Genomic DNA, 15,140 nt, shown 5'->3' on the forward strand with positions numbered 1-15,140 from the left:
TGTTGAAATGCATTCAAAATGTTCTTATGGAATTTTCAACAACTTTTTCAAGAGTAGTTATTTCTCTGTTTAGAGACGCAGAGAAACTTTATTATTTTGATAGATAAATTTGTTGCATGCCACTTAAACTCTATGACACTTTGCCGCACAAACCAGCAACACTTGTAGTTTCGAAATCGTACATTGTAGATTTGTGGTGCAAACAGAATTGATAATATGACAGACAGATAGTCGCAGAGAGTGAGTACCTATGCAACGAAGGCAACGAGTGAGGGTGAAAAAAGTCAGTAACTTTTGAAGCTGATGGTTGGTGTAGTAGGCAATAATCACTCCCTTTTTTGTATATAGCTAAGTGTCACATGTCAAGAAGTCAAACTTTGAAGTGTGCAAATGCAGTATGCAATTGCATACGAAGTGACAGATTTTACAGACAAATTTATATTCATTCACAGATGAAGGCAAATTTGTCATTGTAACTTTTTGAAAGTTGAGGCAAATTAGATGAAGTTTGACATTTGGTGCAAGGAGAGATGTAGTAGGAGGTTTATTTGACATTTCTTAGCTGTCAGTTGGGGGTTTGAATTCATTGTTGGTGAGAATATCGATAAAAGATGAAATGATTCAATGGTACCGTTATCATTACAACAATTTGGCTTTCCATTGCCGAAATTCCAAAAAAAAGAAAACCAGCCTGATGGTTAACACAGATGGATGACAGAGGGGCATACATACAAAATTACATGTCATCGTCTTATTGTGTGTAAATAAATACCTTTCGACCAGTTTTTTTTTTTTTTTTCTTAAAGACAAGTCTTCCACTTTAAATCATGACAATTTTCGAAATTCTATTTATAACTTTTAAAGATGAGTACGCAGTTATTTTTGGTTGTGAAGACCAAAAAACCAAAAATGAATTATTATGAAACTGTGCCGACAGACAATTTAAATCTGGTAATACTTGATTTTCAGCAAATTATATACACGAATGACAGAAACTACAAAAAAATATATATCGTATGCATTGTAAGCAATTAGGGTATGCACACACTACCATTGTGAACGACGAATATGACGATGTACAGTTCAAGCCAATGAACGTCAGACAGAATAAAAAAAAGGAGATACAAATTCGAAAATGCAATGTTTTCATTTTTTTGGTTTGTGGAATTCTTTCTTTCGGTTTTTGGTGGTTTCATTGTTTATTTATTGTATTGGGCTTTTTTTGAGAGATTTTTTTTTTACGATTAAAGTTAATGGCTTCATGTAACCTGAGGTAGCTGGTGGACTTGATTTTTTATTGAATTGATTGTTTTTTTTGTTTCTTAAGGTTCAAGTGGAAAAAGTGCTGATATTTTAACTTGTTTAGCAGGTAGTAAGGTACAAAGTCTAAGAGACTTTAAGATAATTTACTTTATTCGAATTTTTATATCTGCATTAAGGTTTGCAGTTATACAAATGCGATTTTACTTAGTTAAAAAAGGTATTTGAACACATCTCCCGTAATTTTTCTTAATATTTTCGAGTTAATCCAGCTGATTATGAATTAGTCCTTATTTGGTACAATTTTTTTGTTTCTTGTAATGCTTAAAAGCAAACAAAAACGCTGACATGAATTTGTCATTCAATTGAAAATTAAAAGGGATTTTGATATACCTAGTTAGATTGGCTTTCTTTTAGTTTCTCGATTTTTATAAAACTAAACTAAAAAAACTTTACTTTAGTTTAACCAAACTCCAAGTGTTGTTGAATTTTAAAACAGAAATTATATAAAAAAAAATCTTCAGTGTCTAAAACGATTGTTAAATTCGTCGCTCACCCGAAATAGGTATGATAATAAAACGAAAACAGAAGTTCGTTCTTCGTGATTCTCATCGATTTGAGTGACCCTCATCAAAAATACTTTGCTAATATATTAGACATAGTTTTACTTGCTTTTTTTTCACATCTTTTTTATAGATTTTTTTTTTTAATTAAAGAAATATATTATTTTAACGAATATGTCAAATATTGTTACCAAATTGCAATGGTATAAATTTAATAAACGTGAAATAGTTTGATATCAAACAAAGTAGAACAATTTCTAAAAGCCTCTTGATTTTCGATGAACCAATTTCAAACTCAGCAACATTGTACAAAAAATCAGTTGTACAAAGTGCTTTCCTATGTTTCAGTTAGATATTAATCTCTAACCATTAAAAAAAAATTAGCACACATAAAACATGCAACATAAAAATGCATGTCACTATAGCATCGAAATGTACCAAATTTTTGCAACTTTCTTTGGTAATTTGAATAAATTTGGCAACCAACCAGACATGAATAATAAGCAACAATTGTTAATGAAGACATAAAAAAGAACTCACAATTTTATTACCCAAAAACGCTGCTACCTGTTAGAGTCTTTGATAGTCAAATTTTAATCTCTTGTATCTTCACTCTTACATTGGCATCACATAGCTCGCAGTATAGTAGTTAATCAAACAACATTCTAATGAACCACACGTCTGTCGTATTTTGTTCGTAGTTTTTCTGGATTTTCAAGATTTTTGTCTCTCTCAAAGTCCAAGATTCAAGACCAGTCGGAGAATTGGAATCCAACTGGCGTCACATTGCCAATCTTTTGATCTGAACCAATTTTTCAAAAAGGAATACAAACAAAAAAAATGTGTTTCGAATAAACAGTTTAAATTAGAAAAGTGCCTTAAAGCTTGAATGTTTTTTTTTATAAGTTTTATCCATTTAGTACACCCAGAGAAAAAACGCATAGTAATTTTTAATCCGTTCTACATTGAATCAATGGTGAAAAATATATTCATTAATTTTCTAAAAATCGTCCTATGCTTAACTTACAGTTTGTCACATCAATTTTTATAAGTGAGATGGCACAGTGGTAAAGCACAAGCTTGTCAACCCAGGTGTAGCAGGTTCGATCCCCAGCGGATGCCAGTTTTACTTTTTTTATTTTTTTTTTAATGTGTGAACAACTTAGATTTAAAGTGTGCTACTTTGATTCAATCATTTTCCACTTTAGGCTAAAAATGTAGTGATTTTCCATTGATTCAAAGTGGTTTCGATTGATTTTACGTTGTTTTTTGGCTCAGTGTAGGTCTCTCTTCTAAGCAATATTATGCCATTTCAACATGACATAGCAATTTATCTTTTAATTAAAATCTCACGAAAGTTTTTTTTTTTTGTACACATCACATACGAATATATATATTCCAGAAGTTGTTTTGTAGCTTCACTCTGATCGGAGCGTTCATCCAATCTCGCATTCTTTTTAGCACTTCAGGCAGACGAGACTCTAAAGGAAAATCATACTAAATGATCTACATCAAGAGTTAGGAAAAATTATGTGCCTTTAGTCAGAAAAAAAAACAAGTCGTCTGTTTCGCTGGATCGGGCTGAAGATAGATATTCAAATTACGGGCATCGAGTTGTCAGAGATAGCCACCACCTGCCAACCTGACGACACACGAAAACGATGGCAAGCAAGATGAAGACGACGACACGGACGATCCTTCGTTATTTCATAATAGACTCACTTTACTTCGTCTTCGTCTTGATTCAAAACAAGTTGCTAGCCGCCTAACGGATGAGATAGAATAATTGTGCGTGAACGATAAATAGTTCAGTCTTCAGCAGTTTTAACTAACAACTATCAGCCCTCACCGCGACTCTGCACTGCACTGTTGTTGATCAATGAAAAAAGATATAAAATGTTGCATTCATTTAGTGTTCGGAAGATGTCGACAAAGATTTCCGTTTATCGGACGGACATTAAGTGAGTGCGAGTGTGCGCTTCGGACACGATTTTGAAGTTTATTTAGAGCTTGGATGTGAGTGGGAAGGGAAAATCAAGAACACCACACAAATTATTGTTTTTTTTTTTAAGAAGGTTTATTTTTCTTTGATGTATAAAAGTTCTATTTGACTTGAACTTTATAAGTGATCATTAGTTGGCAGAAATGTTAGATTTTCTAGTCTTTAAATGACTTGACGGGGAAAAATAATTGAGAATGGTCAGTCTTTGAAGATTAGAATGACAGTTACTATACTCATACAAGAAACGATTTTGATTTGCTTTTGCGGAAGCACATTCAGTTTTCCAAAAGGCCTTAGAGACCATATTCAAAACTTTATTTTACCTCGTGTAACTATATTTTTGGATTCAGCATAAACATCTTGCTTCCTACCAAAAGGAACACTATTACCAAATTTAGTTAGTGTACCCCACCACAATAAAAAAAAAACACACCCTTTAAACCATGATAATCTAATTGATACTTCAAATTCGTCATTCCAATTTTAAATGTAACATAATTGTTAAATTCTAATATGCTAGTCTTAAACCTACCTATTATTTAAAACTTAAAAAACACCTTTAATTTGAAAAAAAACTTATAGACTTTTTAACTTGCTCTATAGCAGGACAAGTATTTGTATTTATTGCATTGGTCTTGAAAACGGCTCTAACGATTTCGCTTAAACTTGCTGTAAGTGATTGAAGTTGTTCTAACAAACATCATTTAGTTTTTCTCAAAAAATTCAGGTAGTGGTAATATGGCGTTTCCATTTTTTTTTTTTGCGAAAACTGACATTTTGGTTATTTAAGTATATTTCGTTGAAGGCTGGTACGATTTTATTTTAATATAGATATTTTTTTATTAATTTAAATTATTTTGAATACTAAAATTAAAACAAAAAAAAAAACTAAAAAAATATAAAAGCAAGTGATACGTGGGATTAAGTCGTACATTTGATTTATTTATCCCATAGCAAAGACAACATTTAAATAAAGTTCGTAAAAGTACCATTTATGTTACAACTTTTTTTGGACTTGTCACGGATTTACATTCCCAAAAAAATACCCTTTTACCTTAAACACATAATTATATTTATTTATAAAGACTTCTTAGATTTTTTAATAAATCAAGCTAGAATTGAAGGGACCTACAATTTTCTGCCGAATCCTAGAGTTATATCAGATGCACCTTTTTACTTGCGATATACATAGGTACCATAGGGCAAGTTTAGGATTCGTAAAAAAAATCGAACTCGAGATAACAATTTTACATGACATTACGATGATGGAAAATGCCAAAAAAGTGGGTCCGGCAATTCTGTCTGTCTGTCTGTCTGTCTGTCTGTCTGTCTGTATGTACCTCCAGCTACAGCCTAAACTATTCGAGTGATTTTGTTCAAACTTGGTAGTTAACAGTTTTGGGTGATTCCCTAGAGGACAAATTCGAATTTTTTTTTAGGACCAAAACTAACGGTACCTGTCATATAACGGAAATAGAAAAGTTAATTTTTTTCAAAAACGGCTCTAACGGTTTTGATTAAAATTTTTGAGTGTAGTACCTATTACACATAAGAGCCAACTTTCGAAATAAAAAAAATATTTTTTTTACCTTTATTAACGGTACCTGTCATAGAACGGTTTTTTTGATTTATGAATATCTCGTTCAAGACCACCCCGATTTCAACGAAAATTTTTATACAAAAGCGTTTAGGTGAAGGTGATATTAAAATTTTAGAAAATTTTCAAAAAACTCATTTTTGGATTTTTAAAAAATAAATTTTTTAAAAATCAATTTTTTGAAAACGGGTTTATGAAAAATTTTGAAATTTCGTTTTTATGCGTAAATAAATCATTTCTTCAAAATGGCATACCAACTTTTTTTTTGAAAAATGTTAGAAAATTTTGATATATAAAAAATAATTTTTTAAAAAAACGGCTCTAACGATTTTCGAAAATTTTTTTCTAAAAATTCCTTTTTATACAAGAAGTAAACATGCATACTTGGTTTTTTCGTGAAAGGTCATTTAAAACGGTATTTAATTAATTATAAAAACAGATTTTATTTTTTTTAATTTCTTGAAAATATCAAATTTTTAATTTTCTTGAATAAAAAGCTTTAACATTAGAGTAACTTTGAGCATAAGAGCAAGTACGTGCGACCCCAGTCGTGCATTTTATTTGTTATACTGCCCATAATCTCGTAAAGGCCCTAACTACAAAATTTTCGTTTTTGATTTTTTTTTTTGCATATTTGGAGTTAGGGTACTGTCTCTAATTTATTCTCATTTATTTTTTTATCCTAGGTCTTTAAATAAATCAGAAAATTTAAAATGTACTTTTGATTTTTTTTTTCCTTTTTATATGCAAATTGCTATATTAGATTTAGTGTTTCCCTCTATAACAAGTACGAAAAATGTAGTTAGGGCCTTTACGAGATTATTGGCAGTATAGGCAGGGCGTAGAATCTCTTAATGCTGTCCATCGCACTTATCATTTCACAACTAAACATAAAAATTCTTATAAATTGTAAAAAAAATTTAAAACGATCATTCAAATTGCAGTCACTGTGGCGTATGTGTATTTTTTTTTAATTTTTTTTTATAGAAATAGTAAATACAAATTTTCTCTAGGTGATAAAATAATATAACGATTTTTTGGACTTGATAATTTTCTTATGATTTTAATGTTGTATTGTCTTGTTCCTTTTTTTTTTATTTTGGCAAATTCAAGAAAGTGTATAAAAAAAAAGAAGTTCTTAGGCCAAATAATCAAAAATTAGATACCAATATCACTCTCCTAACAGCACATATCTCGTTGTTGAATGAGAATTCACCTGGTAATCTTTGGCGATTTTATAGTCAGTAGTAAACATTTTGAGTGTCCCAGCGTGCATCATCTTCCAATGTTTTATAACCGCTAGATTTCTTCTATTTTCACAAAATTGGCTTAGATTTAATTGAGTTCTTGGAAATGAAAATCTGCTTAGTGTTGCCATTTTTAGATTAGAATTGTAGAGAATCTTATCAAAATAGAATGTATGTGTGCTGAGATTCTTTCAGAGATTGCCGAAAAAGATTTTATGCCAGAGATGAATCTATGTCCAAACAGAAAATACAACCGCAGAGATAGCTGAAAAATTCTTGGAATTCAACCCAAATGGACAAATTAAAAAAATGTATGCACGTCGTCGGTCGCTAGGCTTGTATGAAATTGAGTCACCCACCAGTCTACCCTGCCTGAACTCACGAATAAATGAAAATTTATTTAAAAAAAAATATTAAATATTATATTCCCTATAAAAGGAAAATAAAAAAACAAGAAAACAGTAATACTGAGACTAAAAAAGTTCGAACTATTAATCCACTTCATTTTGATATTCTCTTCTTTCAATATTTAAGTCGACCTGCATTTGAAAACCAATTTGAAATGTGACCTCAAATAAAATTTTCTCAAAATCTACATAACCCCATTTTTGATAAATAAACACCATTTAGCCAGTCTCACACTATTCCATATTATTTGTTTTTTATTTTATTTCCTAAAACTAAAAATAGTTTGTCCCATATTCAATTTTTTTCGTATTCCACTTTAATGAACCTTAAAACCTACAATTTTGTGTATATCCACCTAAACCTTATGCAATAATAATAATACACCATCCCCCACTTGGGGGTTGAACTAAAAAAATGAATATAGATCCGGAGCAGAGAGAAAGTTGACATAAAATCGTCGTCCATCTATCTTCCTATTGAGGTTTTTCTAGCAAATATTTTTATAATAAATGTGTTTTCAGTGGTTATATGTCCCAGAGGTAGGATAGAAAAAAAATACATACTTGCTGTTAAGATAATATTGAAGGGAATTGAGAACGCCTATTCCTCCGGAATAGAGACATTCCAGTTATTTTGCTTCTCAAGAGGATATACTTTTATATATTTTAAAATAGATTATTCATACAAATAAGAACCACATTTCTTTTTTCTCATTTCAGGAAGCTCAACAGATCTCACACCCTCATTATTAGGAATATACGATACCCTCACTGGCAGTCTAGTTGTTGATAATAATCCACAAAAACGTCAAAGAAGCTTACCAGATCTCACAGAAGTCAACACAGAAAAATCAACTTCTAATCAAAATCTAAACATCGAAGAAGACTCCAACGTCCTTATCAATTCAAAATCACCAAATCATCCTGAATCTGATACCGAACAACGTTCGCAGAAATTTGAAAGAAATACAAAAATTAGTCGCTCAAATATTTGTATTCTTTCACACAACGTCCAAAGACTTCTTCACCACTCGGATTCTTTAGAAAAAATCGATGGTGATGCCATAAGACAACAGAAAATAAGTTCCGAGCCTAAACCAGCTCATAAGTTTCTCAAGAAAAATCAATCGAAACATCAGATCAAGCTATCAAACATTCCCCTGTCAAAGATAACTTCGAAACTGACACAATCTAGCAAAGAACTTGTGGAGACTTTTAACTCTAGTACTGAATATTTGGATAATATCGGTGATAGAAAACATCAACTACCACACACACCGATTGTATTCGATAGTGAAAAAACTCCAACGAATGCAACAAATGAGGCTTTCAACTTTGAAGTTGCAACACCGAAGAAATTGATTCCAGTGACTCCACCGTCATTACTTGACACCGACGACGATATTATCGAAGTGGAGAAAGTCATGGAACTTGGAGCACTCTACGATCGAGATACTAAACCTAAAATGACTGACGTTATCGAAGCTTATAACTATTCAGTAGGCTTGAGTCTAAGTGAGGTCTCTTCTACTAACACTGATTCAACTGAAAATAGCATTTCTTCGGTAGAAAGTTCATTAAAAAATCTAGAACTATCACCAACAGCATCTCGTAAACAAAGTCCACAATCTTCACCTCTGCTAACTTATTCCCGTTTATCAGCAAATAAAGCTTCAACACCGATCTCGTCCCCATTAAACAAAACCAATGAACAATCCAAGACTTCAATGGAAAGTCTTACAGATCGTCTGAGTGACATGAAATCCAAATTCTCACCAAAAGAATCACGTAAATTAAAACTAATACCGCCAGAAATTGCCATTTTGAAACATCGTCCACTATCTTCTTCGTCAATTTCTTCGACTTCGTCAAGTTCAAGTTCCGGATCGGAACATATCAAACTTGCTACTTCGTATTTAGCTAGTGTGGAGAGTTTAGCTGATCATAGTGAGAATGAAATTGATAACCGACATGGAACTTATTCGGTTTTTGAACGAGCTTGTATGGAACTTGCTGATACTGAGAGGAATTATGTGGAAGATTTGAGACAAGTTATAAGAGGGTAAGGGTTTTTTGAGTAATTTTTTTGAAGATGATCTAATAGTTGATTTGACTTTTTAGGTATTTACAAGATTGGAGAGAACGGGCCTGTCTACCTACAAATCAGCTTTCGATACTCTTTAGTAATATTGAAGATATTTATGAATTCAATGTTACATTGCTGAAGCTGCTTATTAATTCTGGAACAAACCCCGTCAAAATTGCCAAGTGCTTTATTGATCTCAGGGATGGGTTCGATGTATACACGACTTATTGGTAAGTTTTAAGAAAAAGTTCAGGAAATTGATAAGCTTTAGACTTTGTAGAAAATTTGAAAGCTGCGAGAACTCTCTGTGAGGCCAAGTGGACAAACGATAGAAATCTTAATTTTGTAAAAATGTAATTTTTGGGGATTTTAATGGATTTTGATTTTTTTAGTACAAAATTTGTTTTTGAATATCTTTTAAACGTAGGGGGAACAAACGATAAATTTCGGTATACCTACAGAACTCAAAGTGGACAAACGACAGAAATTTGATTTTCGTAAAAATGTAATTTTTGGGGATTTTGAATTTTTAGTACAAAATTAGTTTTTTGAATATCTTCTAAACGTAAGGTGAGCAAATGATGAATTTCGGTATACCTACAGAGCAAATGACCTACGGAATGAACAAATGACAGCAATTTGAATTTTGTAAAAAAGTAATTTTTGGGGAATTTCAAGGGATTTTGAATTTTTAGAACAAAATTTATTTTTTAAATATCAAACAAAATGTAGAGAAATGATGAATTTTTTTATATGTACAGAAATCAAAGGGGACAAACGACAAAAATTTTATTTTTGAAAAAAGTAATTTTTGGAGATTTAAAAGGATTTTGATTTTTTTAGTATGAAATTTGTTTTTGAATATCTTTTAAATGTAGGGTGAACAATCGACGAATTTTGGTATACGTACAAAACTCAAAGTGGACAAACGACAGAAATTTGATTCTCATAAAAATGTAATTTTTTGGGATTTTGAATTTTTTAGTACAAAATTAGTTTTTTGAATATCTTCTAAACGTAAGGTGAGCAAACGATGAATTTTGGTATACCTACAGAAATTTGTAAAAAAGTAATTTTTGGGGAATTTCAAGGCACTTTGAATTTTTATAACAAAATTTATTTTTTAAATATCAAACAAAATGTACAGAACTCAAAGTGGACAAACGACAAAAATTTGATTTTTGAAAAAAGTAATTTTCTTGGATTTAAGAGGACTTTGAATTTTTTAGTACAAAATTTGTTTTTGAATATCTTTTAAACGTAGGGTGAACAATCGACGAATTTTGGTATACATACAAAACTGTGGACAAACGACAGAAATGTGAATTTTGTAAAAAGTAATTTTTGGGGATTTTAGGGGACTTTGAATTCTTCAGTACAAAATTTGTTTTTTTTCGAATATCTTCTAAACGTAGGGTGGGCAAATTATGAATTTAAGTTTACCTAAGATCTTGAGGTGGACAAACGACTGCAGTTGGTTTTGTGCGTCTACCTATAATATAATTTTTTGAGCGTTTTAGACGATTTTTCCTATACAAAAAAAAGATAAGAATTTGCTCTAAATTTTTTTTTTGAAGGGTGAATAATCGAAAATTTCGGGTGGACAAAAGGTGGGCAAATAAATTAGACAGGTTTGGTTCAGAAATTTTGAGTTCGCAGTTCTGGCTTCACGGAGCTCTGCGAGAAAGTTTACGAAGATTCTTGAAAAAGGAATAACATAAGTATAAAAGACTACTGAAATAGTCAAGTCAGTTAAAACACAAGCTTCCTTTTTCAGGACCAGAAGATAATTTTATTCAAACTGATTATATTTTAGAAATAAAATTCTTGAATTCTACGTTTTTTCTATCTTTTTTTTTTTTTATTCATCAGCACCAGCTACCCAGAGGCAATATCACTTCTAACAAGTCTCCTCCAGGAATCCCATACCAATGCACTATTAACATCAACACAAAAAATGCTCCATCATACATTGCCATTGGGCTCACATTTATTAAAGCCAGTTCAACGAATCTTGAGGTATCATCTTTTGCTCGATGTAAGTTTTTTTTGTTTATTCATGCATCTTTTCACTTCAATCTATCTTACCTTCGTTATTTAAAATTTTTCTTATAGAATTTACGTAAACATTGTGATGTCAAGGATGTTGCTAGAGCACATGAGATCATGCAAGAAGTTGCTGCAAATATTGATCAAGTTAAATGGAAATTAGAACAGAAGAGCCGTGTTAAGGAACTGTCGGGTATATTGGATGGATGGATGGGACCAAGTAAGAGATGGGATTTTGTTGGATAAATTGTGGAATGTTTGTTTTAACTGGATTTTTTTCTTATTTTAATAGAACTTACTGTACTTGGTGAATTACGACAAGAGGGTATTTTAATGGAACATAGTAAGCCAAGGAGAGTTTTTCTATTTGGTACAATGTTGATTATAACGAAGCCGAAAGAAGATGGAAGACTTCAATTTAAGAGATTAATTCAAGTGAGTTTTAATTGAATTCCCAAAACAAATTTGTATAAGAGTGATCCTAAGTTTAAAAACAGTAAACTTTAAATAGTTTAAGAAGTCCTTAATCATAAGTAAAAACATAAATTCATTTTTGGTACTTTTTACACCACATACTTTAAATTTTGCATACATTCCCTAGGATTTGAATATTTTTTTAAATTTGTCTTAAAAGCTTTAATAACGGTTAGAACTACATTGCGGTCGTTTTCGAAAAATTGAAAATGTCTTAAAATCATCATGGATGGCATTAAATTACTATATTTAAATTTGTTGATGTGAATTGAGAATTTAAAAAAAAAAATCAAATCCAATACCTATAACAGGAGTGGATTAAAAGTAACAATCAGAACAGAAAAATATCATTAAAAAATGCATTTAAATATAAAATGTACGTCGCCGTCGGGTAAAACGAACTTGCTCTAAGAGTCGTTTTTTTTTTATGAATAATTTTTTGAAAAAATAAAATAAAAATACATAGTTGGTTTGCCATTTTGTAGTACTTATTAATTTTTTCATTAATTAACCTCAAAAGCTAAAATAAAAAAAATCAACTGTCCCGTTCTCAAAAATTTTACCTTTCAACAAAATACAATTTTTGAAAATGGAGATTTTGATTTATATTGAGGCGTTTTAATAAAAAAATTGTAAAAATTGATCCAGTCATTTAGGAAGTAGTCAGATATTTGAACAACTTTTCTATGGGAGGTACAATAAGCAACGTTTTTGGAAAAAAAAAAAAATATATAAAACCTGTTTTTGAGAAATTCAAACGTTTCCAAAATATGTAGGTACATTTACAATACATAGATATGACAGATATGATTATTTTAGGGCCACTATTTTCGAATTCACATTCTAATGTAATGTTTGACTGTCATCTCAATTTTCTTATGAATCCTGAACTTAAAAATACAGTAAATATTCTAGTTTTAAATCTTTCAATGCAAACTGCACAATAGGGTCAAAATGCAAAAGTATGGAATTTTCAAATGTAATAGCTTTTAAAAGTTGCATTGCTTATCAAAATTAAATCCTGCGTTTACAATTTTTATTTGAATTAATATCTTTGGCTCACTCAAAATATAGGAAGAAATCGAAGAAATTTGGATTTTTAGAGTTTTTTGAAACATATGTTTTTTTTGTTTAAATTACACCAAAAGAAAATATATTAAATATTTTTAGGCTTTTACGTGAAAGATAATTCCAAGAAAAAACTTGTATGCTTATATTTTTTGGAATTAAACACTTAGTAAAGAAGCTGTGAAATAATAAGTGAATGCGTGAGTGGGTTGTAATTTTGGACCGATTTTCATAAAAATTACCTCGTTGGATTTCAATTACACCTATAATATTTAAAGAAGTTGTAGTTCAAATATATCTAACATTGACAATGCACAGTGAGCCTGAACAAGTTTAAGGTTGACCTAAAATGACGACAAAAACTAAAGATGAGGCATTGTTCCTGAAGGCCTCAGCAATAATAATCCGTTTTTCCCAAAATCGGATTAGCTTCCTTTTTTGAGATACCCCCCGTAAACGTGTTTTTTTCGAGAAAAATTCATATCAACTCAAGGCTCGAGTACGATAACTTAGGCGCCGACAATTTAAAACGGTTTTTAGTAGAGGTATTCAATACAATCTTTTTTTGTTTTGGGAGGGAGGGTCTATATCCCCCCCTTTAGGCGGGAGGGGCAATTTTCTAAAAAATCAAATAAAAAATTATTAAAAAACAATGGCAACACCAACAGTTATGAATGATACCTTTTTCAAAAGCTAGAATTGTACACTTAACTATAGTTTTTAAACCAAGTTATTTTAAACAGTTGTTTTCGAAATAATCAATTTCAAATTCAACAATTGTGAAAAAGAAGTTTAAAAAAATACATTGAATACTATTTTTGTCAAGACTTTGGGTTTCATTACGGGATAAATTGATAAAGTAAACTACCTCAATAAATTCCTTATCAAATACTGAAAACCACATGTTTCTATGCCTTCTAGTTTTTGAGAAAATTGAAAAATAGGAAAACTACTTTCTTTATCAGGCTCACTAATGAGCGTTCTGGTACCACACTGGTACTAAGAAATTTTATTTTTAAGATCCATTTTTAAATGGAAATAAAACAAATTCATGGAATCGAAGTAGATTAAGCACAGTACTTTTTAATATTTGATTTTTGATATTGGCAAAGCAAAATAGCCAAGAAAATAAAATTAAGATAAAGAAAGTAGTTTTCCTATTTTTCAATTTTCTCAAAAACTAGAAGGCATAGAAACATGTGGTTTTCAGTATTTGATAAGGATATTATTGAGGTAGTTTACTTTCTGAATTTATCCCGTAATGAAACCCTAAGTCTTGACAAAAATAGTATTCAATGTATTTTTTTAAACTTCTTTTTCACAATTGTTGACTTTGAAATCGATTATTTCGAAAACAACTGTTTAAAATACCTTGGTCTAAAAACTTTAATTAAGTGTTCAATTCTAGCTTTTGAAAAAGGTATCATTCATAACTGTAAGTGTTGCCATTGTTTTTTTTAATAATTTTTTGTTTTATTTTTTAGAAAACTGCCCCTCCCGCCTAAGAGGGGGGACATAGACCCTCCCTCCCAAAACCAAAAATGATTGTATTGAATACCTCTACTAAAAACCTTTTTCAATTCTCGGCGCCTAAGTTATCGAGTACTCGAGCCTTGCGTTGATATGAATTTTTTTCGATAAAAACAGGTTTACGGGAGGTATCTCGAAAAAGGAAGCTAATCCGATTTTGGGAAAAACGGATTATTATTGCTGAGGCCTTCAGGAACAAAGCCTCATCTTTAGTTTTAGTCCTCATTTTAGGTCAACCTTAAACTTGTTCAGGCTCACTGTGAATGTACTAAATGTGAAAGAAAAGTATTTTTTGAAGTTCTTGAGTTTATGAAATTTAGGTTTTTATCCATATTGTGTAATTTTTTAACATTAGCAGTTCTGTCAATTTGTTTTCAAAAATTTTACTGTTCTTAAAATATTTACTAGTTTTTGTATATTTTAAAATTTTCAGCAAAACAACTTGATGCTAAATGAACATTTGCCTGGTGAGCCAACAAGTTTCTACGTCATTCCCTATGATGATCCACGTAGTCAAATCAAATTGACAGCTAGAAATCGTGAACAAAAACGAGTATGGGCTCAAGATATCAAGAGTGTTATGCTCGAGAAATTCAATAATATACCAAATCGAGCTAGAGAACTTGTCTACAAGTTGGGTGATGAGGAAGGTAAATATCAAATTGTTATTTTTTTTTTAAGATTCAACACTAAGTTATATTTGCTTTAAACTAAGTTAAAGATTTTTCTATTTTTTAATAAAAAAAAATACATAGCTAATTTACTGAAATTTAAGAAAATTCAAATGTTTAAAAAAATTATTGAAAAAAACAGAAAAATCTTAATTTTATGTAAACTAACAATTTAAAATATTTTGT

General features: G+C 30.6%; 1 protein-coding gene across 1 annotated transcript in view; it reads left to right on the forward strand.

Annotated features, from left to right (window-relative positions):
* LOC129907162 (uncharacterized) overlaps nt 1–15,140 on the forward strand; it is a 151,676-nt gene that overhangs the window by 131,903 nt on the left and 4,633 nt on the right. The window contains exons 2-7 of the mRNA XM_055983249.1: nt 7,797–9,138; nt 9,198–9,392; nt 11,035–11,200; nt 11,278–11,431; nt 11,504–11,646; nt 14,717–14,933. Of these exons, the coding sequence (XP_055839224.1) occupies nt 7,797–9,138; nt 9,198–9,392; nt 11,035–11,200; nt 11,278–11,431; nt 11,504–11,646; nt 14,717–14,933 (2,217 nt within the window). The remainder of the gene's footprint in view (nt 1–7,796; nt 9,139–9,197; nt 9,393–11,034; nt 11,201–11,277; nt 11,432–11,503; nt 11,647–14,716; nt 14,934–15,140) is intronic.

Source organism: Episyrphus balteatus, chromosome 1 (assembly GCF_945859705.1).
Source record: "Episyrphus balteatus chromosome 1, idEpiBalt1.1, whole genome shotgun sequence".
Taxonomy (NCBI): Eukaryota; Metazoa; Arthropoda; class Insecta; order Diptera; family Syrphidae; genus Episyrphus; species Episyrphus balteatus.